Source organism: Empidonax traillii, unplaced genomic scaffold (genome assembly GCF_003031625.1).
Source record: "Empidonax traillii isolate 1590-97213 ecotype Southwest subspecies unplaced genomic scaffold, ASM303162v1 scaffold932:size235031, whole genome shotgun sequence".
Lineage (NCBI taxonomy): Eukaryota > Metazoa > Chordata > Aves > Passeriformes > Tyrannidae > Empidonax > Empidonax traillii.
Window position 1 is genome coordinate 120,773 of NW_020956125.1, and position 26,022 is coordinate 146,794.

General features: G+C 37.1%; 1 protein-coding gene across 3 annotated transcripts in view; it reads right to left on the reverse strand.

Annotated features, from left to right (window-relative positions):
- Positions 1-10,899: 10,899 nt before the first annotated feature.
- KHDRBS3 (KH RNA binding domain containing, signal transduction associated 3) overlaps positions 10,900-26,022 on the reverse strand; it is a 93,057-nt gene continuing 77,934 nt past the window's right edge. For 2 of the 3 annotated variants that reach the window (XM_027903092.1, XM_027903093.1), the window contains 2 exons: positions 18,379-18,437; positions 14,448-15,051 (listed from right to left, as the gene is read on the reverse strand). In XM_027903092.1, the coding sequence (XP_027758893.1) occupies positions 14,960-15,051; positions 18,379-18,437 (151 nt within the window). In that variant the 3' untranslated portion in view covers positions 14,448-14,959. Of the gene's footprint in view, positions 11,641-13,486; positions 13,544-14,447; positions 15,052-18,378; positions 18,438-26,022 lie in introns of those variants that run through there. The other variant, XR_003573414.1, reaches the window with a different exon arrangement.

Genomic DNA, 26,022 nt, shown 5'->3' on the forward strand with positions numbered 1-26,022 from the left:
ACACTGCAACTTATCCTCCAAGACAGTGCTGGCCATGTCTTGTCTTGTTCAGGAGACACAACCCTTCTATCCTGTCAAACACTTATTCTACATTGTAGAAATACTGTCAACCCTCTACTTTGAAAAAGGTAAGGCTGCCAAAATGAAGGGAGTTTTGGAGATTGCACAGCAGGAAAGAGAATTTCATAGATCCACAGAGAACCTTTGTGTGAAACTCTTCTTTTAAGGCAAAAATCCTCCAATCCTGAGTGTCTGGAAAATTATCTTCCCTGAAATTTGCAAGAGCATTTTCAAAGCTTGGCTTGGCTAATACTGAAAACCAGAAACAGCTCACGACTAGACTTTTCTCTTGACAGGAAGGAGAAACCTTGCGCACCCCACATGGCTAATCTGAACGAGCTATCTGCATCAGGGTCTCTTCTTTATTGTCCTCTTTCTGTGTTATGTGAATTGCAAAGATGATACATCTTCCTTCAGGAAAAAATAGATATTTGATGTATGGATGTGTTCTCTGGTGTTGTTTGATTGTTTGTTTTAACATCAAATTTGTATAATCAATTGTTTACTTATCTAATTTTACCAAAACACTTAGGTCAGATCTTTTGGTATAAACTGAGGAAGTAATCTGAAAAACTCCACTAGAAATAAACACAAATTCAGATTAGATATATCTTATCCCAAGAACAGACAGAAAGAGCACATCTGGTAGGATCTTAAGGCTATCTTTTTTTCAATTTCAAACACAAATGACCTCTAGGACACTGAAATTTAATTGCAAACATTTAGCCTGCTTTAGTAAGCCTGAAGGTCTGTCTCTTCTAGAAGAGATCAGTAAAATATTTTTCTGGGTGGGGGAAGGTGAAAAGAACTAGTCATCTGCAAGGATATAATAATTTAAGGATGCATCCCTACCAATATCCAAACTGCGGATCTTAAATCTGCAGATGTCTGAAAAAGATTTTAAAGTCAAATAAGACAGAAGATTAGGAGTTCTTTACTCCCAGGGAATTTCACATGCTTGAAGAACAGCAATTGCTTTGTCTTCTGCTGAAATGCAGCTCTCTCTGGGGTAAAGAGAAGCAGCTGTGTAATAACACATAGCGATGCCACACAGGAACTTGACAGGAAAGGAAAAATTGCACGTGAAAGCACAGCAGCACCAGGAACTTCGCTAGACAAACTGTGCAGTCATTACCCTTTCAGATTATCGGGACAGAGATGGAAATTAGGCTTCCTGTACCACAGGGCGTTTAAACACTCCTCTGTGGCAAAGCCTGAAGTTTGATATCTTATTTGAAGCCTGGCAACCACCACCTCACAAGGCCCTTTGCTGCGACGCTGCTGCTGCTGCGGGTGCTGTTCTGGTGTCATAACGGTGGATATGTGTTCATTCATGAGCAATATCTGGCTACAGAGGGAGTTTGCTGGTGTGAATAACTTGGGCTGCTTTTCAAGAAGGGTGAAAGAAAAAAAAGGAAAAGAAAAAAAAAAAGGAAGAGAAAAAAAGAGAAAACTCCTGAAAACAGGAAAGGCAGCAATCTAAATATGAATTAAAAGCTGCACAACACACAGAGTCAATGGGAAATGAGATGATAAATACCTGGCTCTGGATGAACATTAGAAGGCTCAGCAATATGGTTTACTTGCTTCTTAAAGGAGGAAGTACAGGGTGAAAATTAACACAGTTGCTGGAAATCTAAGAGACAGATAACAAGCCTAACCAGAAGCTTAGCAGGTGGGGATGGATTTGCCCATAAAAGAATTTTGTTACACACTTTCTAAACACTGGTAAATGTAAAAGGCATCCAAAGAAGGAATACCAAAGCAGTCCTTGTGAGGCTTCCAAATAACTGCTCAAACCAGGAGGAGAACAGGTGATCTGTTAGTTCTTTCCCTAGGTTTTAAGTCCTCAGAAATACCTGTTTGGCACAGCTAGGCTTTGCCTGACCTGCCTGGGTGGGAGGAGTGTGTCACCCTGTCACTAACCTCCAGGCCTCTTCAGCAGAGTAAGAATCATTGGATCATAAAGGTTGGAGAAGACCTCCAAGTTCATCAACTGTTAACCCAGCACTGACAGTTCCAGCACTAAACCATGTCTCTAAGCACCAAATCTGCATGGTTTCTGAATGCCTCCAGGGACTGTGATTCCACTGCTCCCCTGGGTGGCCTGTTTCAACGTTTGGCCACCCTTTCAGTGAAGAAACTTTTCCTAATATCCTATTTAGGCTTAAGCAAAAGATGTGGACACAGGTGAACAGATGCTGTTGAGTTCCACTGGGGTCCTGATGTATACCAACAACAAAATCACCATCTCCAACAGACCTGCTCCTCCCATTCCCTGTGGATGGACCCAGGGTCCATCAGCCCTAACTACCGAAGCATTCAAACTGATCTTGAGCTTTGTGTGGTAAGTAATGCTCAGCTATGTCAGCCCATACTGTGATGGTAATTGCTGAGTAATCTCTCCCTCTGCACACCTCCGCCCATATACCTTTGTCATATTTTCTCCCCCTTCCCAGTTGGAGAGGGCGCTGATAGTGCAGCTTTGTGGGCCAAGGCCAAGCCACCCCAGTCATCTCCCCATCTTTATCCTGACCATGAGCTTAAGAGATATACCTCTTTTCTTATTTATTTATTTATTTACTTACTCATTTATTTTTTTTTTTAAATAACCATAGCAGCCCTGATTTGCAAATATCACAGAATCACAGAATATGCCAAGTTGGAAGGGACCCACAAGGATCATCAAGTCCAACCATTAGCCCTGCACAGAACCATCCCAAGGAGTCACACCATGTGCCTGAGAGCATTGTCCAAATGCTTCTTGAGCTCTGTCAGGCTTGATGCTGTGACCACTTCCAAGGGAAGCCTATTCCAGCAACTTAACCACCCTCGGGGTCAAGAATCTCATTCTAACATCCAACCTAAAATTCCCCTGACACAACTTCAGGTCATTCCCTCAGGTTCTGTCCCTGGTCACCACAGAGAAGATATCAGTGCCTGCCCTTCCTCTTCATCCACAAGGAACTTGTATGGCTCAAATTATACAATTTTGAACTCTATTTGCTTAAAGACTACTGACTTTTACTTGGGTGAGAAGTCTAAATCAAAGCAGTAAATCTTTGAGATGTTCCATTCTAATCCAACTATATTTTGGCCACAGACCTAAAATTCTGTGTTTTTTGAAAGATATCTATGGATCATGAGGCCTGCCCTAAAATATAGGTGAGAGTTTTTAAATTTTAAAGCCTTTTACATGAAGGTAATAGGAAAAACACATTCACAAACACATGGACTAATACAGTGTTGCGTTGTGCCCACTTGACCTAAAATGCTGAAGGTGCTCAAAAGAAAATAGATGCTGAAAATAACCTGAAATTTGCTAGTTTTTCTGCTGTGTTTTTTAAATACTAAGAAAGTCCGTGAAAAATAAATGCCTGCATATAATTGAAAATGTTGCCTGCTCTGTAGCTGTACGTGTAGTAGAACAAAAGATCTGCAGGGATGATTAATCAGTAGTTGTTCCTCAAGCACTGTCTGATTAACAGCATTTCCACTTACAGAGCCCTTCACTGGAACTAGCAGAACAGGGTTTCAGCAGCGAAGGACAATAATAGGCATGGTGCTGGAGAAGCATAAGGAAGTCAACTCTTTCCTGCTGACATAGGCTGATCACCAGGAACTTACTTCTAATTGGCTCACAGTCTGTGTTTGCACAGGAGAGGAGATGGAGGAGGGAGCACAGACTTCATCTTTAGTGTGTTTATCCTTTACTAAATCAATTCTATTACTATATTAACAACTGCAATTATTTCAAAAGGGTATTCACGTGGGTCAGGAAGGAGGTGAGAGGTAAGACCAGGAAACCAAATGAGGCTCCCAGGCCAGGAGGGGAGCGCCCTGATGTTTCTCAGGAGAGACAAATCCCATCTGGCATCCTGCTCTGTCCCTCTTTTCAATGGCTTTCCACCACAGCTGCCTCTAAAGGAACCTAGAACAACTACAGGCCAGACTTTAGGTGACCTTACCTGCACCCAATACCCCTGAAACACATAAATCTCAATATACACTGACACTGGGCAGATGTTTCAAGACTGTGTTGAACAAAATGTGTAATAGTCCTAAAGCCTGTTGGCTGAGGGAGAAACAAAGATGTGCACAATCTTTCTTTTACCACAGTGGACTTAAGAAGAAAACATATCAAGAAGAAAGCATGTGTAGTACTTTTTACCTCCTTTCCATGCTTTTTTTTTTTTACAGGAGAAAAAGTAGGAAGGACCTGTATAGGTTTAGGTTCTTCCCAACTACCTTAATTCAGGAGCTGGGTAAATGCTGACTAGTACAGTGCCCAGAAACAAATTCATCCTTTAAAAGTGTACATTTTTTTAAAAAATAAGTTTCAAAAGAACTTGTTTTTAAACGAAATAGTAATTTTTTTTCCCAGTACACATTTTTCTACAAACCAAAGCTTTTCTGGGAAAATTTCAGTTTCTGAGGAATATTGCACTAATGAAAAACTTCAGGCTTGTTTCGGCTGCTCTTTTGTATACTGCAAAATGATCATGCAAAATTATCAACCTGCATCACTACTTCCTTAACAGAACAGCATTTGAAAGTTAGTGAATTCCTTAAATGTTATGAGCCACAGAGACATAAAGTCTTATATTTTCATTAGTAGAAGTGCTGCATATTTTCTCTTTCCTAGTTAAAAGATTTCCTGCACATATTCCAAAGGATAGATAAGGTTATTTAAACAGCTCTGGATAACTGAATAAACACACTGCAGGTTTTTATTTTCCTTCTGTGTAACCTTTAGTGGTTATTAGTGGGGACTGGATACTAATATTTCAGAAAATAGAGGGAAACATTTACTTCCCATTGTTGAGTATTTATGCACAGAAATTCACCTGCTTTTTCTAGTCTTTAGACTTTTCTTCAGAATTTAAAACTTTTCTTTAAGCAGCAACTTACATTTACAGCATAACCATAAATTTATAGAATCACCGAATACCCTGAGTTGGAAGGGAAATTCCTTCTTACACAAGTCCTCTCAGGCAATATTCTAAAAAATCTTGAGATTTAAGATGCCTATAAACAAAATCATGTGGCCATGTTCAACAGAAGGCTGTGGAAACAAACACTGAGTATGAAAATGTCCTGATAAATGCATATGCTAAGAAGGCTGTCAGAGAATTGTTTGGAGCAGAAGCCACCGAAAGAGGGTCTGTATGTTCTGCTTACAAGCAGACCATAAAGTTTTTGCCAAAGGAAGGATGGACGGAGAGAAGGACAAACAGACAGCAGATAAGAATCATGGTCATGTACACCTCTCACCTACTACCACCTATTTGGAATAGTCCCCTCTATTTGGGGGACCTCAGTGCTCCCTACAGTTACCTGAAAGGATGTAACCAGGTGAGGGTCAGTCTTTTCTCCCTGTTAGCAAATGATAGGACAAGAAGCAACAGCCTTAAATTACATCAGGGGAGGTTTAGATTGGATATTAAGAAGTATTCCCTCACTGAAAGGGTGATCAAGCATTGGAACAGGCTGGTCAGGGAAGTGGAAGAATCAGGGAAATGTTCATAAACATGCAGGTATGGTGCTTGGAGACATGGTTTAGTGGTGGACTTGTCACTGCTGGATTAATGGTTGAACTTGATGATCTCAGAGCTCTTTTCAAACATTAATGATTCTGTGATTCCATATTGTGGGGCAAACCATGTCTTCTACACGCATTGCTATGAGAGTTGTTTCCAGTGATTTTCTCTGAGTATCTCTCTGTTCCCAGACATTATCAATTGCTGCTGTTCTCAAGGTATCAGCAAAGCTGGTTTTGGAACAAAAATACGAGTGGAATTCATCATTCTTCACTTCAGACATCTAAGGTTTAAACATCCAAATAAATTTAATTACCTGCATGAGTCAAGGGGGAAGAAGCAGGTGCTTTCAGAGGGTGAGTCAGTCCCTTGAGCTCAGTGTATTTCTCTCTCAAAAAGTTGATTTGTCCTTTGAGCTCGTTTCTCTTGGTTGATGATAAGAACAACCTGGGCAAACAGTCAAGAATTTGTCATCTGAGGTAGATACATAAGTCAGAACTGAAAATTCCAGACTGTTTCTTTAACAAAATTTAAATCCTTCTGTTAACTTAATAAGTAGATGCTGGGTTTTTTAAAAAAGTATAATCTGTAAGGTAACCACAGCAATACTCAAAATTTTTAAACGTAGGTTGCATGAGGAACACGAGTTGTGTTGGTATGGCATCATCAGCAAATACTGGCTTATATCGCTTTCATTTTGTAAAGGCAGTAAGACATGCACAATAATATATACACAAAATGGAGAATTATCCTTGCTGATAAAAGGAATTTTGATCATCTTAACTCTCACAGATCACTAGTCTGAAAATCAGTTTAAAAAAAAAAGTGCTTTCTCGTGACGATTAGAATTATTATACAACAATCACTGATCCATGACTCTCAAGCTCAGACACAGTTATTAGATCATTCAATCTCACTGCCATGCAGGAAAACCAACAGAAGCCCATTCTTTTGCATGTAGCCTGCTCCTGTGGTTAATCACTCTCATTTGAGCCTAATTTCTCATTTAAGACTGCAGAGTTTTTACTCAGCGTTAGTTCTTCCTTTTTTTCATTACTAGAGTCATTTAGTAGTTGTTATTTTCTCCCAGTGTGAGCAATTATAAACCATAATCAAGCTTTTTAAGTCTCTCACAGTGAGATATCATCTTCTCTCCTTTGAATTATTCTTCTGAAGAGCCCTTACTAAATATGTTAAATTATGTACACACACACATAAATATTATTCAGGAGTATACAAAGTGACCTTTCAAAGCGGTATTGATTGTGGCATTTACAAGTTGTGTACTTATATCTTCGAAGTTTATCACCAAAAATTAATGAAGTTATTCCTACTATGTGAGGAATTTCAATGCCAGGCCACATAAAGGTAGAAAAGAAAATGTTAGTTACCACAGATCATAACCGTGACCCCTCTGTTAGCCAAGCTATTGCATGGCTTCCCAAGCTAGCTCTGGGAAGATATGCTCTGGAATGTGGAGGCCTTCCTCTTTTATTCCAGAATTTGAAATCCAAGATGCCTTTCAGTATTTAGTCTGCTTTTAAAAACCTGCCTTCCCCACCGCTCACCCAGTTTCCTGTTGTGCAATCTGCTCACATTATTTCTCTCCATTTTCATTTCCTCAAACCTGTAATTAGTGTAATAAAAGTAAATGCAATTCATGGTCACCACCTCAAAGCATACCACAAAATTTTTCCTCAATCCCTAATGCATTCAGGCCACAGTTCTTTCAAGAGAAGTAACTGCCTGAGGACCATCTCTGCTTTCTTGATTCATACTTCTTAATTCTCTGTCTTAGAGGGACCTTATTTCTGATGTAAAAAAAAATATATATATAAACCTTCAAGTGAATAATGGAAAAAGACCACACATACTTTCTTATGAATATTCTGTATTAGAAAATCATCACTGGAATATTTTAAATATCTTATGGAATTTTCTGTTTAAACTATTAGAGCCTCAAATGCTATGAAAAAGTGAAACTTTTACTAAACCGAATAAGGTCAGTTTTCACATGTGGGTAATTTTGATAATCAACATTAGTCAGATGATTTCCAATATGCATGCAGACAGCATTCACCATACTTTAGATATTTAGTAATCTTATTTGATTTCAAGCTGTAATTAACTACTCTGAAAGGGTTATTGAATTCTTTCAACAGTAAATATTTATATTGTAATATAAACATTTCAAAATGATTTAGCAAAAGCCCAAAGCCCATGAATGCATGTTTAGCAGTGTAATTCTGTAGCAGTCTTACTACCTGAAGAAAGAGCAGCTTTACCCATGAATTTTTGAACTGGTAATTGCATTATCAGAAGAAAAAACTTAAAAGAAAAATGTATTTTCTTTCTTTTTTTAATATACCCTTATTAACAGTAATTCTCTGATATGGAATCTACATATTTTTTCTCAGTAAGAAAGACAACAAACTTCCTTGCTAAGAAACCCCAACTCTTAAAAAAGAGTGGGAAAACAATGTAAGTAATCAAATGAATAAAAGGTGTTTCATCTTCATGAGATGTTTCGGGCATTAGGATCTTTCACAACCAGATCAACAGCAAGAGCACAAATTGTCACTTACTCTTTTGCCCCAGAAGACAACAAACTATTGAGTTCACAGGTTACTGCTTGAGTAAGCATTTGGAGCAGTTCACTATCTTTTGTGTAAGAGGGATTTAAAAAAAAAAATTCAGTCTATGGAGGTCAGAAAAAAACCCCTACAACTTCCCATTATCTTCAAAAAGATGCCAGAATTTCACTTCAGGTGAAAACTCTTTCCAGATTCTAAATTTCAGTAAGAATATAAAGATAAGACCATTTAAGCTATTTTACACTAAATGGTTCTAGGCACAGAAAACTGTTTTGGTATTTAGCTTTGCAAAAGCAGGAACTCAACTGTAAGGATTGATTTAATGTTTCTCTGGGTAATAAGATCAGAATCTTGTTTAGTCGGGAATTCTAGCTCAGTGGCTTTCTACCTTGAAAGAGCATGAGCTATTTTGATTACTGGATATATAGATTCCTGATAAATTTTGCCATAAACCTTTTTTTTTTTCTTTAAGTCCGTTCCCCGATTTGCTATTTTTAGGGATGTCGACACTTCATACTTTTTTAATACTTTCTCAATGATGAACCTAAAAAAGACCCACGCAGCAAAGCAGCTTTATTTTGGCCCTTGGCTATAGCTTAAGCATCTTTAAAATCCAAGTTTGCCAGAGATATTCTCTTGACTTGCAATTATGTACAAAACCTGCCTGAAGACAAGGGTCAATGCACAATGAAGTATCTGAGGCTGCACTAACATCTATCTTCACAAAATCTGCTTTAATACTAAATACCTTCAATAATTTTCATTACTAAAGGGGTTTTTCTCCCCATTAAACAAATGCAGCTGTCTTGGGCAAAACTGCTGAGCTTGTAAAAATAATTCTTAGCCCCTTCATCCAATTAGTCTTTTTCATAAAGCTAAAAAGTCAAAGACATTCTGATTCTTGGTGTGCATTTACTTCAGCTGCAACAGCACTGGTGTTCTTGGACATTGGTAACCTGGAAATTCTGCTACAACTTTGGTCTTTTAGCACACATTTGTGAACTTACTACAAAAATCCAATTTTAACGTTAAAATAGTTTTAAAAAAAAAAATTCGCAAAGTTCTGTATGGGGACATGGAAGCAGAACCACTCCTAAGAACAGATTTGATTCTATTTATCCCCAACCATTACATACACATTTCAAGTTTCTATTTCCATTTTGAGCTTTAAACTTTCAGTTCCTTTCCCCAGAAGGATGAAATGAATTTGAAATGAATGCTCTGCAACATCACTTCGAAAGATGTATGGCCTCAAAGTTGCTCTAATTCAAACAGTCAGGGGACATTATTTCATGCATTTATTATGTACCTAAATGTGGGGGCATCCCCAAGACAGCAAAGACACTACTGGAAGTGTTGTGGTGGACAATTCATTTGAAGGCAGGCTCATGTCCTTGCCCAAAACATTTTAAGTAAGTAAGGTGATGTCATGGAGAACTGGTAGCATGGAACTGCCATCAGGACTGTCCCACTGTAAAGTCCCTGATGGCAGCACAGGCACGATGAATGTCTATGTGTGCTCTTGAAGTGAATAACAGAGCTACTGCAATGAGATCCAGATTTCAACTCATAACACAATCACAGGACGTAAATTTTTACCCAGTGATAATAAAACCCAGCAGAAATAGAGTCACAGAATCAGAGCATGGTTTGGGTTGGAAGGGCCTGAAGTCCAGGCTGCAAAGGCCGGAGACAATCAGTCCTTAAGTTTTCAACGAAACGAAACAAAGTACTTGTAACAGAAACAGCTGGATGGTCTGCAGTCAGCCCACCTCGACTGGAAAGCAGTGGTTCCTGTGTTAGGCCACTCAGTAATAAGGCTTGAGAAAAACTATACCACATTTGTGAGATATTTTAATACGTGACTGTCAAGGCTAAGTCATACTAGCAAAACATTTCAGTATTGCCATTAAGGAGCGGCTCCAGAGTGGAAGGCTTGATACTTCACTCCTTGAACAGCTCATAGCACTCCCCAAATGAGCTTGTATTGGTAATCCTGGTGTCCAGTCCAAATTACAGCAACTGAAATTGCATTCTGCTTATCTGAATTCCCCACACAGTATCTATATACAGTTTTTATATTTGGCCTGCATTTAAAATGGTAGGTGCTGTTCCACTCCAGAGGCTCGTGCCTGTCAGTCTGAAGGGAATCATTATTATATATCTCCTGTGCTTATTCTAAGGTTTTTTTTGACTCTGCTTTTCAGTTATTTAAATAATTATCATTGCTTGCTGTGGAAAACACTTTAAAAATGTAGTTTTAGCACAGTGAAAGACGAAAGCAGGAAAACTTCTCCGGATTGAGAAATTAACTAATAAAATCACCTTAAATATTTAAAGCTTAAAGATACAGAATTTTTTTTTGTTTTTTTCCAGACATTAAAAAGTATCTCTTACTCAAGACTCTTTGATCAATGACAGGGTTTATAGGAAATCTTAATTTTAGCCACATTCCCATAATACCAAAGCCATTTTTCAATAGTCAGTATATGGAATTAGAAGCTATGAAAACCTGCTAACGAGGTGAATTTTGATGTGAAATCATCATCTGATATTGCTTATTTTCAAAACAGAACAAAGAACCAAATTATGCTTGTGTTGGAATGAATTTGAGATTTAGTGAAGAAAAACGCATCAGATGAAACCATAACCGAGGAACTGGACACACATGCTTTGCAAGCAGTATTTGGAGAAAAGAACACAAATTAAGTTATCAGAGTTTTATTTCTGTTACAAATTATCACAATCACAATTAATATAAAACAGAAAGCACTGAGGATACAAGATTTATCAAGGTGTAAAAACCACATCCAAGACTCTACTACTAGAAAACCTGTGACTGTGTATTAGAGAAAACATTTCTATGCATCTAACACCAAGTGAAAGAGAATAAGCAGCATAGTATAACTGACAGGGATTAAACACCTTCATGTTATACACGTTTTCGAAGGTAATGGAAGTTGGAGCATCATTTCTACCCAAGAGTCTTGTTTTGAGCAGACTTGTTTACAATCAGCTATTAGGAAAAGCCTCAGCATAAACCACCAATCTTCATTTTAACTTATCCATGTTGTTCATATGGCAGACAAGCTATTTCCAAAAGCATTTACATTCTAGTCATGAGACTCCACACACTCTCTTACACTTGCTGCACAAGGTTAAATAGAGTCACTAAAGGAAAGGAACATGAAGTTGCGTTATTGCTTGTAACAGGAAATTAGATGAAAATTCTTTATTGAGCTCCAAATAAAACATTTTTGCATCACTATACAATTAAGAGTTTAAATATACAATTATTTTAAAAAGTGTATACTGTTATACACTTTAAGGCTTTAGTACAAGAATTACTGAACAGGATTTTCACACTCCGTAGCCTCTCGCTGATGTCGGGGCACACGGGTAAGTACAATGCTCTAAGCAGTCCATAATTAACATGGCAGAAGTTCCTGAAAGAGAGCAAAATACAATTTATTTGCATACATCCTGAGACTAGTGACCATGAATTCTCTGAAGACTATTAGATTATAAGCAGTGGAATCATGCAATTGTGCATATGATAAATGTGTGTAGATTTATGGAAACCACTGCAGAAACTGTAATTAAAATTCAGTGTAAATGTTATAAAAAGGTTCAATAAAGGCAAATTAATGATACGATTAATTATAACCATTAACATGACTTGTTTGACTGGTAACATACAGTAATAGACCAGTGTCAGAGTACGAAACTCCACTAGAATGAAAACACACTTCTAGGTTAATTTGTCACAATGGAGGAAAGGCTGCCCTCTACATTGATTTATTTTTTTAATTTAGAGACCTTTTCAGATTATTTTTCCACTCTGTTCAAAATCTAATGGATTTCACTTCAGAGATTACAAAAAAAAAAAAAAAGAAGAAAACAAAACCACAAAAACCCCCACAGGAGAAATGCAGAGAACAGCAGAACAGTGCTAGAGTACATTATTTTAGGAACTGTCAAGAGAAGTTTTGCACTCCAAATACATGGTTTTGAAGAGTATCTAACATCAATTTTTTGACCTCATGTTGTTTATTGTGCATACCTCTATAGGACATGGTAATTGATACTTTTTGGTTTTTTAAGAGAAGTGGCAAAAATGCTTGCTGATACATTCATCCTCCCTACTGGAGGCATCAAGAAAAGATGGCAGTGAGGTGGGGGGAAGAGTTGGGTAGACATTACAGAACACTGAATTCACTTCTGAAGTCACTTATTTATCTATTAGTCATCCTTGGCACTAGATATTTAAGTTTCAACCCTTCAAGTTACACTGTATATGTTTAATATAACACTTGATATTTGCAGATGAACACTTCCTATGTAACTCATCATACTATGTGATTTAAGACGTGAACAGAAAGAGATTGGGCCAATTCTGCTATAAATATTTTTGAAAGATATTTATATATTCCGTTTTGCCATAGCAGTTCTAGCAGCTGTTATTAATTCTTTGCCCTTTGAGCCCTAAAGGGCAGAAATCTTCTCCAAGCTCCCCTACCCATAAAGAGCCCTTTGATTTAAACCCTTAAAACATTCAAAATTTTTCTAAAGCCATTTTGTACGTACAAAAGGTTCCTTCAGCCTGCGACAGCAGACTCTTAAATTTACTGTGGTATACAGAGGCAGTGCAATGTATGCAATATTTCACAGTAGAGAGCTCTATTTATCTCAGCCTTGTCAATTAAAGGAACTGAGATCATGAGCTTAGCAGGGAGAATTACCATTCCAAATAGAAAAAAAAGCCCCTGTTCTATTTAAAATATACACCATCTGAGCATAAATACAGTTAAACAGTAGAGCCAGCTATTCTTCAACTGATGTTTCTCAATGAATTTGTTCTCCTTCAATTTGTGCCAAAAATCAGTCTGCTAACTTGTGCAGAAATGCTCGACTTGGAAAATCAGTTCACGAAATTTGTTTTTCAAGTTTTGGGTGTGTTTGCTGACAAGATTAGAGTTTTAAATTCCCATTTTAACAGTACTAGCACCAAATTACATTCATTTTCTTCAGCTTCCTCTGTGCAATGAAATACTTAATTGGTTGAAATGTTGTCATAACTATGTACACCTTTCAATACACAGCCAGAGGAGTGTCCACACACTGTAACAGCCTAATGTCCTCATTAAGGGTAGCTTAAAACTATTTTCCCATCAGAATTGAACAGAGCCAATAATACCTAAAATAAAGCCTTGTGCAGAATTAAGAATTAAGGACCTGATCAAAAGCTTCGTTATTTATTTAATAATTTCACAGATGAGTAGAGATACCTACCAAAGCATCAGAAGATTAAGGTTTTTGTTCTCTTGGCTGTCCAAAGAGGTGGGTTTCCTGACAAGAGAGGAAAAAAAAGAGGCATTTTTACTAAAGTTCAAAGAATTTCAAATAAAACTAAAGAAAACAATGTAAATCAAGCTATAATTAATAGAAAATTAATGCTTAACAAAAAGTATTTGTAATGTTTAAGTTACTAGAATTTATGGAAAAATAATATATTACAAACTACTGGTTATGAGGTTTTACAGTTGGTTAATAGGGAATAGTTTGTCCAAATTTAACTAGCTAAGCTAAGGCTTTTTAGATTACTGATACAAACTAAACGTTTTAAAATGAGAATTTAGGTGTCCTCAAAGCCTTTCCTACATTCTAAAAGGAAAGTTGTAGCCTCCCTGTTTTTATTGGTTATATTGAGATAACTTAAGTGAGATTAAAATCTAATTTGATTTATTTACCTTGGCAAATGAAGACCGTTTTAAGGGTTACACATCCTCTGCCTCTGACGAAAGCGACCTCAATTAGTCAAGTCAGAAAGTCTTTAAAAGCTTTGTGTTTATTGCTTCCAGCACGGAGCGAGGTGGTCATTAACGTATCAAAATTCTCATAAAAATTCCAAAGTTGCACTAGTGAAAGAATGCTCAACAAGATGAAAACTAGTCACATCTTTTCCAGAAAATTCATTAGCTATTTTAAACCATTTTTTTTTAACAAAAATATTTTGATTTAATGTGGCACTCAAGCAGATCCATACCATTTGGATACTTTAAACAGCATTTATATCTACTGTGAGTATATAGAGAGATACATTTAGGTTTAAACCATTTTGTTTTAAAAGAAATTGCGCAGCGTTTAATATGAGCCTTTTATGCTGATCACTGTTAAACACTTCTCCCTGTTTACTACTATTTATGAAGTTTTTTTATAAGATAAAGCATAAAATTAATCTCACACACACTGATTTTTCTTTCAAAAGTTTATTTAGTATCAAGCAAGGGTAAAACTTTGCTTAACACTACAGAACATTTCAAGACTTGAGTTACAAAATACCACATTATTCGCAGTTTGCTTTCCTTTTTATGCATGTTTGCAAAGAGAAAATCTAGCAAATGGCTGAAAATAAAAACTAAAAACTAAATTGTTGAAAACCTTTAAAATAAAAGGTTACGCTTATGTTATAAAGAATGGACTACCGTATTTAGTAAACCTATCTTTTGTTTAACACTAGTTAATCAAAGGTTATTTTTTTGATCCTATTTTTTCAAATACAATTTGGAAATAACAAAGTTCCTTGTTTTACATATCTTTCTGTCCAGGTTGTTCTTTCAACAAAATATTTTAAAGTTCAGTCCATCCATTCAGATTTTTTATGCACTTTGAGTTAATAAAAAGGGATTGTTCATAGAAAAAATTACTTTGAACAGTATACAGGACTGGTGGAGATTGGATATTTCACAACATCAGACAGTACAATCAGTATCTGGCATATGGCTGGTCTCTGTAGACTCCTTTTGTTGTCCTTGCAGAAGGTGTCTTGTGTCGTGAGTTGGTCCATTCTTCTTGCCCTACAAGAAAGGAAAACATGGTTAGAGCCCTTCCAGTGCTCTCAGATGCTGTACTTATTTCCCCCCCTTATTTAACTGTTAATTAGATAACCACATTCTGTTTACCAAAATCAGAGTGTACAAAGTGAAATCTAACACGTAAACCAAAAAATCTGGGTACAACACATCTATATGAGCCATCCCACAATGATTTCTCAGCACATAAGAGCAGAGAATGTGATAAGCAAATGGCAAGGATATTTAGGGCGTTCAGATGGACCTGCTTGTTGCAAATGCACAGAAGTGTCAGCTCCAGTAGCAGACCTATCAATAATTACACCGAGATTAAGTGAATAGAGGGTATGAATTATGTATAAGCAAATAAGCTGCCCTCAGAAATAAGTTTCTTTGCATCAGTACCAGTTTAGACCTAATTCAAAGTACGCAATCTAAGCCTCAAGTATTACTAGAAACACCTGTGGCTTCTAACACCCGAGAGCCAATATTCCATTTCACTGCAAGCACACATCTCCTCCAAAATGAAAGAAACAGGAAGGCAGATTTTAAAAGAAATTGAAAGGACAAGGAGTATTGCTTGAATTTTTACTATCAACTTTTAAAAAACGTGCTATTTTTAATGATTTATAATCCTACAACCTTTTAACAGTAATAAATATTAAAATAGGTAAAAAAACTATTATCTTAAATCAGAGTCAGACCTACTGTGCCAAGCATTTACAAGAGGGAAAACACAGGACCAAATGCAGAGTATAATGAAACAGTACTTAGGTACACTTAATCAAGTAAACACGTCAGAGTACTGTATCACCCCTATAAGAAAAAAAAAGCCACAAAAACCCCTCCCCAACAACAACAAAAAACCCAAACCAAACAAAAAACCAAACAAAACCAAAACAAACAAAGATAACCCAAAAGCAAATAGACCTTCAAACAGTGTATGTGTTTCCATAGCTACTAGAATTGCCCTGCCCTAAAATGCAATTCAGAAACTAAGGGTGGAATCCAAATCTGTGGTAGACTAAAATGTAGGCATCATTTTGTCTTTATGACCAATGAAAAATAATAAAATCAAAGTCAAAGAATTCCTTGAATGCTAAGAGAACTTGCTTCAACAGGAAGCACCTAAAATTACATGACAAGAATCCCATATATCAAGGGTTAAGTTTCACCATCTCCTCACAGAAGCCTCATCCTAGCTACTTTTTATTAATGGAGGGGGTTGCCTGCAGAGTACAGGTTATATAAATCATACCTAGGTGGTCAAGACATTTGCTAGCAGGTAAAAGTTCAAATTTGGTGTAAGGCTGAAAGAATTAAACTTGCACCTCAGGCAAGTTCCACAGGAATCTGATAAAGTAACACACACAAGAATCAACCTCTTGTGCTTCCTCATTACACAGAATGCAAGGCTTACATTAAAAAATAGAAAGAACCTGAGCCTAACAGTAAGGGCAGCTGAGTGAGGGGTAAGAATTAATATCCTATCTCTTAAAACACCACTGCAAGGAACTGTTCAAATATCAAAAGCTGTCTTGGCAAAAGTTTAAGGGGAATACTTGGTTCCTTTTCAAGAAACTGGTCAAATCATTAGGGTAAAGAGTTACCTTACTGTTTATCAGTTTTCATTTTGGTGCCGTTCAGGGCTCCAAATCCTAAAAATACTGATGTTCTTCCTACATCCTCTTGAGTGTCAGCTGAGTTTCTCAGAGGAGGAAGTTCAAGTACCTCCTGGGAATCCGAGTTCCCTCCTGGCCAGCACGAGCCAATTATCTGCTCATTATGAAGTATTAGGAATTTTAGTTTGAGGTACCTAGTGTTCTTTATTCTAGACTATTAGTCTCTAACTCTGCATTTAAAGGATATACTTGAACATCAGCTACTTAAGAAATAAAATGTCTAAGTGTTTCTATGTGCAAAAACTTCAGTGGCTGCAACCTATAATCATTCTTCAAGGTATTTATAGTCTTCCTCTCAACTTGAGTAAATACATCACTTAATATTCTGAGTGGCTGTGCTTTGATAAATAGAAAACCAACTTTAAATGCAAAAGCAATGAAAAATCCATATTTTCAACCTTGAATACCACAATCCATATTTTTCCTCATCAGTCTATCTACATTAAGCAGCTTCATACATTTTCAACCCCATCAATTTTGCATTAATGAAATAGTCTTAGAAATATCAGGCTTATAATGGCAAACAGTTTATTTTAATGCTGAAATAAAGATTTAAGCTATATATCTATCAACACCAACTGAAAGTGCTGGGGGACTGAGGAATTCCAAATGACCTCCTTTTGATAAACTGACTTCTCCCTTAAGCAAAATAATTAGTTTAAGCAGATGATGTTGGGCAAACTACTGGATTAGGTGCATTTATCACAACTTAGTTGAGGTCATTTTAGTTTTTAGCAGGAAGAATCCAAATGGAGTTGAAGAAAAAGACCATGGAAAACTAAATAGAGCTCTAAAATCAAAGAAGTATTCATTACCCAGAATCACAACTTTTACACTAGTTACTAACAACCCTCAAATGTTTGAGAGTTGAGAAGCCTAGATTATATTTCTCTGATCTTCAGCCAGAGATTTAACATTTATCCCTTAAGCAAAGGTGCCTTTTAACATGCTTTATGCTTCCTTATAATGGATTTCTTTAATTAAACCTGTCACTACGCCACTTCTGTATTAAAAAAAAAAAATGTGATCTTTACCACCAACATATGTTTTTTGCTTCATTATGCATTGTTTTGTCTCTATATGGAGCAACCCACTGCCCTCATGACTATTAGCTACCTAAAGTACTTCCCTAACCTTTACATAATGACTCCCTGCTTGATTTCCCAGGACTGATGCATGAAAATGAACTAATACAAAAAGACCATACAAGACTAAAACACTCAATTAGGCCCTGCTTCAGCTGGGAGCTTCAGCATATTCTTACCTTGTACCAAGTCTCAATGCCAGCTATGCCACACCAGAGGCATTTGCTTTTGGCAGCCAAAAGTTCTGGAAAAATGTCCTACTCTCCCATTTTTCTCTTTAAATCTCATTAAATGTGACACGAAATGGGTGCTTGCAACACAATTTAGATTTGATCTTTTTTCTATTTCTTTGATTTTAGTTTCACACAACTACATCAGCTAACAGACCTCAGAGACCCCTTTCCAGTATTTTTCTCAATAAGCACACAAGGAACTCTGAGACAGCACAGGAATCCCTGAGCAGCTGTTATCCACTGCAGAACTGAGGCTTTCCTTATGGAAATTGTTCTTTGATTATATTTTTTCAAGAGTCTACTACCATAGTCATTCAGCTCAAAGCCACTCACCGTAAGAGTCATATGTTTCCTCACTCAGGCCGTGACCATAGTCATAGTAATCTGCTCCACTGTGGAGGGAAGAGGGAATTGGAAAAAAAAAACAAGAAATAAACCAGTTAAGAGAAGCAATGCTTATTATACATTCCACCTTTGAAAAGAAGAAAGTTTGAAGGATATAGACATGCCCCAAGATAAGGAAGATAAGCACCCATGTGACAGTGACAACTGAGATTCTGCTTGTTCATTACTTAAAAACCATATTCACTTTCATTTATGATTTTTTTTTCATCACTGAGCCCCTCATCCCCGTTGCAACACCTGTACAAGTTCCAATGTCTTCAAAACAAGGCAGATGTGCACAAATATAAATGCTATCATTTTAACCATCAGGCAGGAAATGAGAATAGGAACTACATTAGAAGCAGAAATATGTAGTTTTTAGGATTCAGAAGTATGTATGAATAGCATAACCATGGCCTAAACCAATCTTTCATTTCATAATGACATTTACATTTTTAATAAGATCTCTGAACAGAAACTGAAGAACAATCCTAGTTACATGCTATTCCATTATGCTTTCATATGTCATGTAAGTCTGGTTATATGTAGTGTTTTATTGTCGTAGGACATCAAAAGTAAGTGTCATAATTGTGCCTTCCCTTTTCTTTCTAACCACAGCCAGAATCAGGGCTGATGGTATTTGGAAAACACTCTACAACCTGTAGCTACCAAGTCATCACCTCTGGAGTGAGAAGGAAATCACTAATATATGATCACTAGCAAGTAATTACTAATATTGACAAAATGTTTCTAACATTAGATTGACTGTTAACAAAATAAACACCAGAGAGAAAAAAAAATCCCAATTTTATAGCCTTAATGGGAATTAGCAGGTAAAGCATTTATATAAAACAAACATCACAATCACTTCTAAACTGTCAAAACAATTTGTTGGTTTGGGTTGTTTGTGGTTTAGTTTGGGTTTGGCTCTTCAGTTGGAAAAAAAAAAATTAAATCCCACAAAGTAACTGGTACAGAAAAAAAAATACAGTTCTGCTATGTGCAAATGCATATATAAAAGTCTGGGTGAGTATTTTTTATTTCTGGTATAACGATTCCTAAACAAAAACTTTAACAGAATGCAGTATGGAGACCCATAAAAATATCTCTATACAACCTAAATTTTATCTACGGTTTGTCAGTCCACGTGGTGAGGATCCCAGAAAAACAAGGGTCCTGCAGCAGCCAGTGATAAAACAGTATTTATTCTGACAAACAACTTAAAACTGACATTCACTATTTTTCCACACAGTAATTGATTACTTTAAGGCTGTCATTGAGTTTGGAAGCCAACAGCAGCTGAGCCCTCTTCCTGTGTCTGTCAATCTTGTCAGAATGACTTTGCAGGGTCTCATTTCATAGATCTGATATATCTATTTAACAAAAAAAGACTCACTTTACGGCACATAACCTGCAAAACAAATAAGCATCAAAAAGGAAGAAACCTTTTACTTATACTGAAAGCACATCATAACCCATCTTTATTAACAGACAAGCCCCTCAAAATGAATAATCTGTCCAAAAAGTACAAGTTGTAATGGCAAGTAAAGCTGCCCAGTGCAATACAGTGCTCACTGCTCTACTTCATTTGTGCTTTATGAGCAATGTATGTACATTCAACTGTATGTTAAACACAAAGCTTCAGATGAGACAACTTAAAGACTAAGACCCAAACAAAACGGTACATACACAGGATGCAAGAAATTCTCGGAGAGAAAAAAAAAAAAAAAAAAAAAGACCACTTTTTGTTTCATCTGCAAGAGTCTAAATAGCCCATGGAGTTCACAATCAAAACCAAAGGTAAATAGGGGTGGTGTTTTTTTTTTAGTACTGTATATGAACCTACAGTTTACAGAATTTTTTAAGGTAGCCACCTGCTAAAAGGAAATCCAGTCAAAGCAACCTGCAATACCAAACTTCTAAATTGTAAGTTTTAACTCATTAACTGAGGTAACTGAGATAGCTGAGGCCAATCCTGCTGTGAGGATTTAAATAGCTTTATTAAACAATTCTTTCTATGGACAGTAGGTATGATACAAATTTTTACTTTAAAAGCATCCTTGACATTTAGACTCTTTTTATATATCTCTTTTATATATGTTCTCTGACATCTTAGCATTCTGACTGAAGATAATTCAAACTATTTCCCTTGAAATTCTGCAAGGAAAGCCCTTTTCATAGAATCATAGGAAGGTCTGGGTAGGAAGTGACCTTAAAGTTCACCTAATTCTGACCCCCTGTCACAGGCAGGAACACTAGATCAGGTAATCTCAGGTTGCTCCTCTTCCTTTCATTTTGTCTCATGGGAAGGAGAACAAATCCACAAACCCAGTATACTTTATTTAACCTCATGTGACTCCCTGCTTTCAGAAGAAGGAAAAATGACACGGATTTTTTTGTTTTTAACCCAGTAAGACTAGACATGGAACATCAAGCTTGGAGTTTTTATGTTTTCAGATGTGAAATGTCTCTTTCAGGCCATTTTCTTAACTTTTCCTTACTTCTCTAAGCATCTACCCCTTTAGATGAATAACTGGATTACATGGCATAGGCAGCTGAGTTTTCAGGCATCTTTGTAACCACGAAGTAAAAGGCAGAAGTGCAACCAACACTGGAGCATCAGCTGTGATTCAGATCTTTTATACATGCAGAGCTTTTGCTTATAACCCCTCGTATTTAACTTCTTTTGTATTCCCATTCCAGTGCAATGGCTTTGGACTGACAAGAGAGAAGACAGAGGCGGAAAACAAAAAAATGCTTTGATTTTCACCATCAACATAAAAACTCAGAACAACTTAATGCTGTAGAAGGATTAGCAAGCAACAATAAACTTAAGTATGTTGTTTCTAATTGCTGAGGGCTGGGCAGTAATCCTACAACGCTTAGAGAAAGTATGAAGTGAGGTTTAAGTAGTTTAAGTACAGCCAGGGGGAAGTGCCTTTTTTCTTTGTTGGAGAAACAGCCTGAGCTGGAGAGGAGCAAGCTCAGATTTTAGCCCTGCATCACTAGTGAAGTAGAAATGCTTCTCTAGGGCTTTACCCAGTGAAACAGAGGACTGGGAAGATTTCTGCGATTTTTCTAGAATCACTGTGCTGTGAGAAGCGCCTTGAAATACTTTAATTTAGAAGTATTCAACATAAGCCTTCAAAGGTCCTGGGGAATATAACCTGAATTTCTCAGGCTTTTCTGTAAAGCTGATTTGTTTCTGAAAATATCTTGATGAACCATAATAGAACAAATATTTATGAAAAAAACATCAACAAATAAGAGTAACTGCTCTTGGCATGATGTTTAAGTCTCAAGGATCTTCATTCTTTGTAGAGAATATTCTCTTGGGATAGATATCAACAGAATGGTAGTTTCAGCCTAACTCTCATGGGCCCCTCACTACAAGACAGACATTGAGGTGCTGCAGAGAAGGACAATGGAGAGGGAGAGGGGTTTGGAGAGTAAATCATATGAGGAGTGGCTGAGAGAGCTGGAGGTGTTTAGTCTGGGGAAAAGGAGGCTCAGGGGGAACCTTATTACTCCCTACAACTGCCTGAACAGAGAGAGGTTGCATGTAGTGAGGTGGGTGTCAGTCTCCTCTCTCATACAACAAGTGACAAGATGAGAGGAAATGGTCTCAAGCTGTGCCAGGGGTGATTCAGGTCAGACATCAGGAAGAATATCTTCACTGAAAGGTTGGTCAGGCATCAGAATGGGCTGCCCAGGAAGTGGGTGGAGTCGCTATCCCTGGAAGCATTCAAGAAATGTCTGGATGTGCCACTTAGTGCTATGGTTTAGTTGACATGGTGCTGTTCAGTCAAAGGTTGGACTTGAAAGTCTTTTTCACCCTAAATGATTCTATGATTCCATATCAGAAAAGCTCACTAGGCTGTTTTTCAGATAAACCCAAAACAGGAAGGTCAACCACAAGCGCAAGTGTACTTCCAAAAATGCACAAAGGAAGTAAAAATATATTGTGATTAATTTATGTGATTGCCACAGCTCTTTATATTTGTTACAGACATCTTTTAGAGTGGTCCTTATGCCATTTCTGTGTTTGAAACAGCAGCAGTGTGGCATGGAGCCTGATCGCTAAGGGGAGATTAAAAGGTCTCTGATTGAAAGCTTTCAGCTTACTGGAAAATCCTAGACTTAAGCACTCACAAGGCTGGCTCTCATGTTTAAGCACTGAGTGATCAGAAACTTTCTTTGACTTCAGTGATAAAAACCAGTCTTTGCAACCAGTTCAACTTTATGTAATGCTCATTAGGGAAAAACTGACCAAAATTTGTTTATTCCTTTGCACATTAGGATCAAGTAATTTTGGACTGATCCCTTCAGACATAGGCCAGGGCAGTTCCACAAAGTGGCAATAAAACCCTTACAAACACTAAGGTTTCCTTTTGTGCCACAAGCAGCTCCACAAACACCACCTTTGTCCTTCTATACAGAGTTGCACAGAACAGCAGCGAAGTAGAAAGAACAAATGAGGATCTCTGTAACAAGAGTTCTTGTATGATAGACCCTGACTGATACGATCACATCTGAAGAGAATTCTTTCAGAAGGACAAGCCTCTTTCTGTCATTCCTATTAGATCATCATGCTCAGATGCTCCTGGTAACAAAAAGAATCTGTCAACAGTAAACAGGAAGAGTGTCCAGACAACAATAATTGTAGTGAAGCTCCCAACTCCATAACTGTCTTGAACATTGAGCATCTGCTCTCAATGCTTCTGTAAATCACTAGAACACCATATTCTGTAACCTAGCTGGGAGCACAGCAGAAGTCCAGGATGTCAAGAGGAGATCCATATTTCTTCTTGCCTTTTGTATAAACATTTTTACTTATTGCGCAGTTCTGCTACTTCCTAGAAGTTTCTTTGGTACATACTCTCATCCCTGCATCTGAGTCTGTATAACAGATAATCATCTCAGAAAGCAACTGAGACCTGTATGTAAGAGCTTTATGAAATATAGAAAAATGATGCAATCTTCCTTAAATTACATATCCTTGTACTCTCATACGGGCAATACAATCAGCAAATCTATTGCCTATAATCATAAAAAATGACCATAGTGCCCTCTCAAGGATTCCCTTGGCTATCACTATTTAGAAATTACTTTTTATGGTAGAAATTGCAAGAAATTTGACTTCTGAATAGTGAAATGCCCCCAGAGGTATTTGCATTCTGATGCTACCTACCAGGCACAGAACTATGTGTATCTACATATTTCTAGCAAACGCTACACAGTTGCCTAAAGCAGTTTTACCATCTGAAGTGTCCACTTGTTGCTGTCAGAACTCAATCAGTCTTCCACCCCATCCCCGCTACATTCTCATGTCCCATCTCTCCAAAGAGGAAAGGAAAATGGCAAGTAGAAGTAGTGAGTGACAAATGGCACAAATAAGGCTCCTCAAGAACAGCAGCAGCAGGAGCTACAGCTCTGAATAGAAATGAAACTCTGAATACAATGAAGCAACAATACATTCCAGAACATGAGAAATGCTAAACATGTTAATGTTAAATATTCTCTATATAAATAAGAAAGCACCATCAGAAAAACTAGAAATTCAGGTTGCGTAGAGTCAGCATTTTGGTTTGGCCTGTGAATTAGAACCAAGCCCCAGCCACTCCACACCATCTCTGTCTGGTTTGCAAAGCAGATTTTGAACTGCTGTCAGAGGAAACTAAACTGCACGTCTTAAACTATCCAGGTGTGTACCAAACATGTTCCAACTGCTAAATGGAGAATAAAGACATGAACCAAATCAACATTACCATCAGAAAATTATGCGATTTTTTGCCTTTCTCTCTAAACAGAGAAGACTATTCAGGACAGTGGAAGCAGCAGAGAACAGTGAAGATCTGAGAGGTATCAGTCAAAGAATCTTTAAACTATTCATTGCAATACTGGAAAGAGCTGTGGGTGTTATTCCATCTAATTCTTGGTTACCCGTCAAGTCCAACATAAATGTTGTTAGAGATTCAGAATCAGGTTACTTGTCACAGACTGGAGTACAAGACCACACTGCCTCTAATACACAGTCATCCTCAAAAACTGCACAGATATTATGCAGTCCACTCCATCATTAGAAATACTGCTCCAGAGGAGTTACATCACACCTTCTTATATTTTTAATTTACTGGAAGAACAGCACAACTTTCAACAGCTTTCTTTAAATCTGGGGCCTTACTCATCAGTTGGAATTGAAAAACATTTGAGAGAAAAGCTATTGTTCTATCCCCAATTTATAGGATTAAAATTCAAAAATAATAAAAGTGCCATCAAGGAATACATTTGATTAAAGAAAGATTGGATTCAATTGTTTTCAGGGCTGCATAATCGTAAGCATCTTACAGACTTTAACAGCAATGCAATGCCATGTTCAAGATCTTTCCAGTGTTTCCCTTACACAGGGAACAAACTCTGTCTCTCCAAGTAAGGTAGATCTCTTCCTCTTCAGGACAATTCAATCCATTTAATTGCAAATGTTTCCTGGAGCTCATGTGAGTCCCACTACTTCTATCAATATGTACAGTTCAGGTGCTTTACACACAGCTCTCACAACACAATTACATCAAGATGAACCTGGTTATGATGGTTACTGACTTCTGAGGTTACTAATACCCTGCTTTTCATTGACTATCATCTGAATTTTATAAAAATTCTTAGAAGTACAATTTACAACTCCCAGTATTTCTATTAAAATAAAACACAAGGACAAACAATGAAGACCATTATAAAGTGCCCCTGCATCCATCTCCCATTTCTAAAGTTTGCCCAATTAAATAGGTATTTCCTTACCAACAGAAGGAAGCAAGACTTTTCTTCCCTTGAAAGAAAACTGAATACAGAGTAGTCAGAGAGAAAGCTGCAACTTTTAGTTACTGCCAGTAAGGAGACACAGTATATGGACTGTCAACCAGCAAGAGTGTCAAATCTTCATCTACAAAAACACGTTTTCTGACAAAAATCTGTTCTGAACTGATGCAGCCTGATTCTCATTCAACTCACAGACACTGGCTTCGAAGTGTGAGTTTCCAGTGAAGTTCCTTCTCTACTCCACATCAGGGAAAATAATTCTTCCCTATATATATTCTCCACTGTCTACTGGCAAGTGTGAATTTATGATGTTGTCCTTTCTCTAGTCTGGAGAGTCTATGTAGTCTCTTCCTTATCTTGGTATCTCAGACAAACTGGTAGAAAGTTAATTATTATTCAAGACATTTTAGAAGTTATTTCTAAATTGATAACTTTAATTTGGAAGACTGACTATCCTTGTTCTGTCCCAGAGCCCATATGTATAGCATCTGAAGAGGCCAAGCACCTGCATATTCTCCTTCCACTGTTACCCTCATCATCCAACCTTGAAATAACTTTTTTAAACATACTGCAATTAATTTGAAACCCTCATATAATTATTTTTAAACTATGATTAATTCCACAAGTTACCATTAGTTACTACAAAACAGCATTTCAATATTTTAAAAAAAATATTCACTTTTAATGAGTTTTCCCCTCCTATTTAGTACTTGCTACAAGATCCTTTTTTCACCTACCCTTTCCTTGTGTTTTCACTTGTGTAATCAGTCAAGGGGAAAA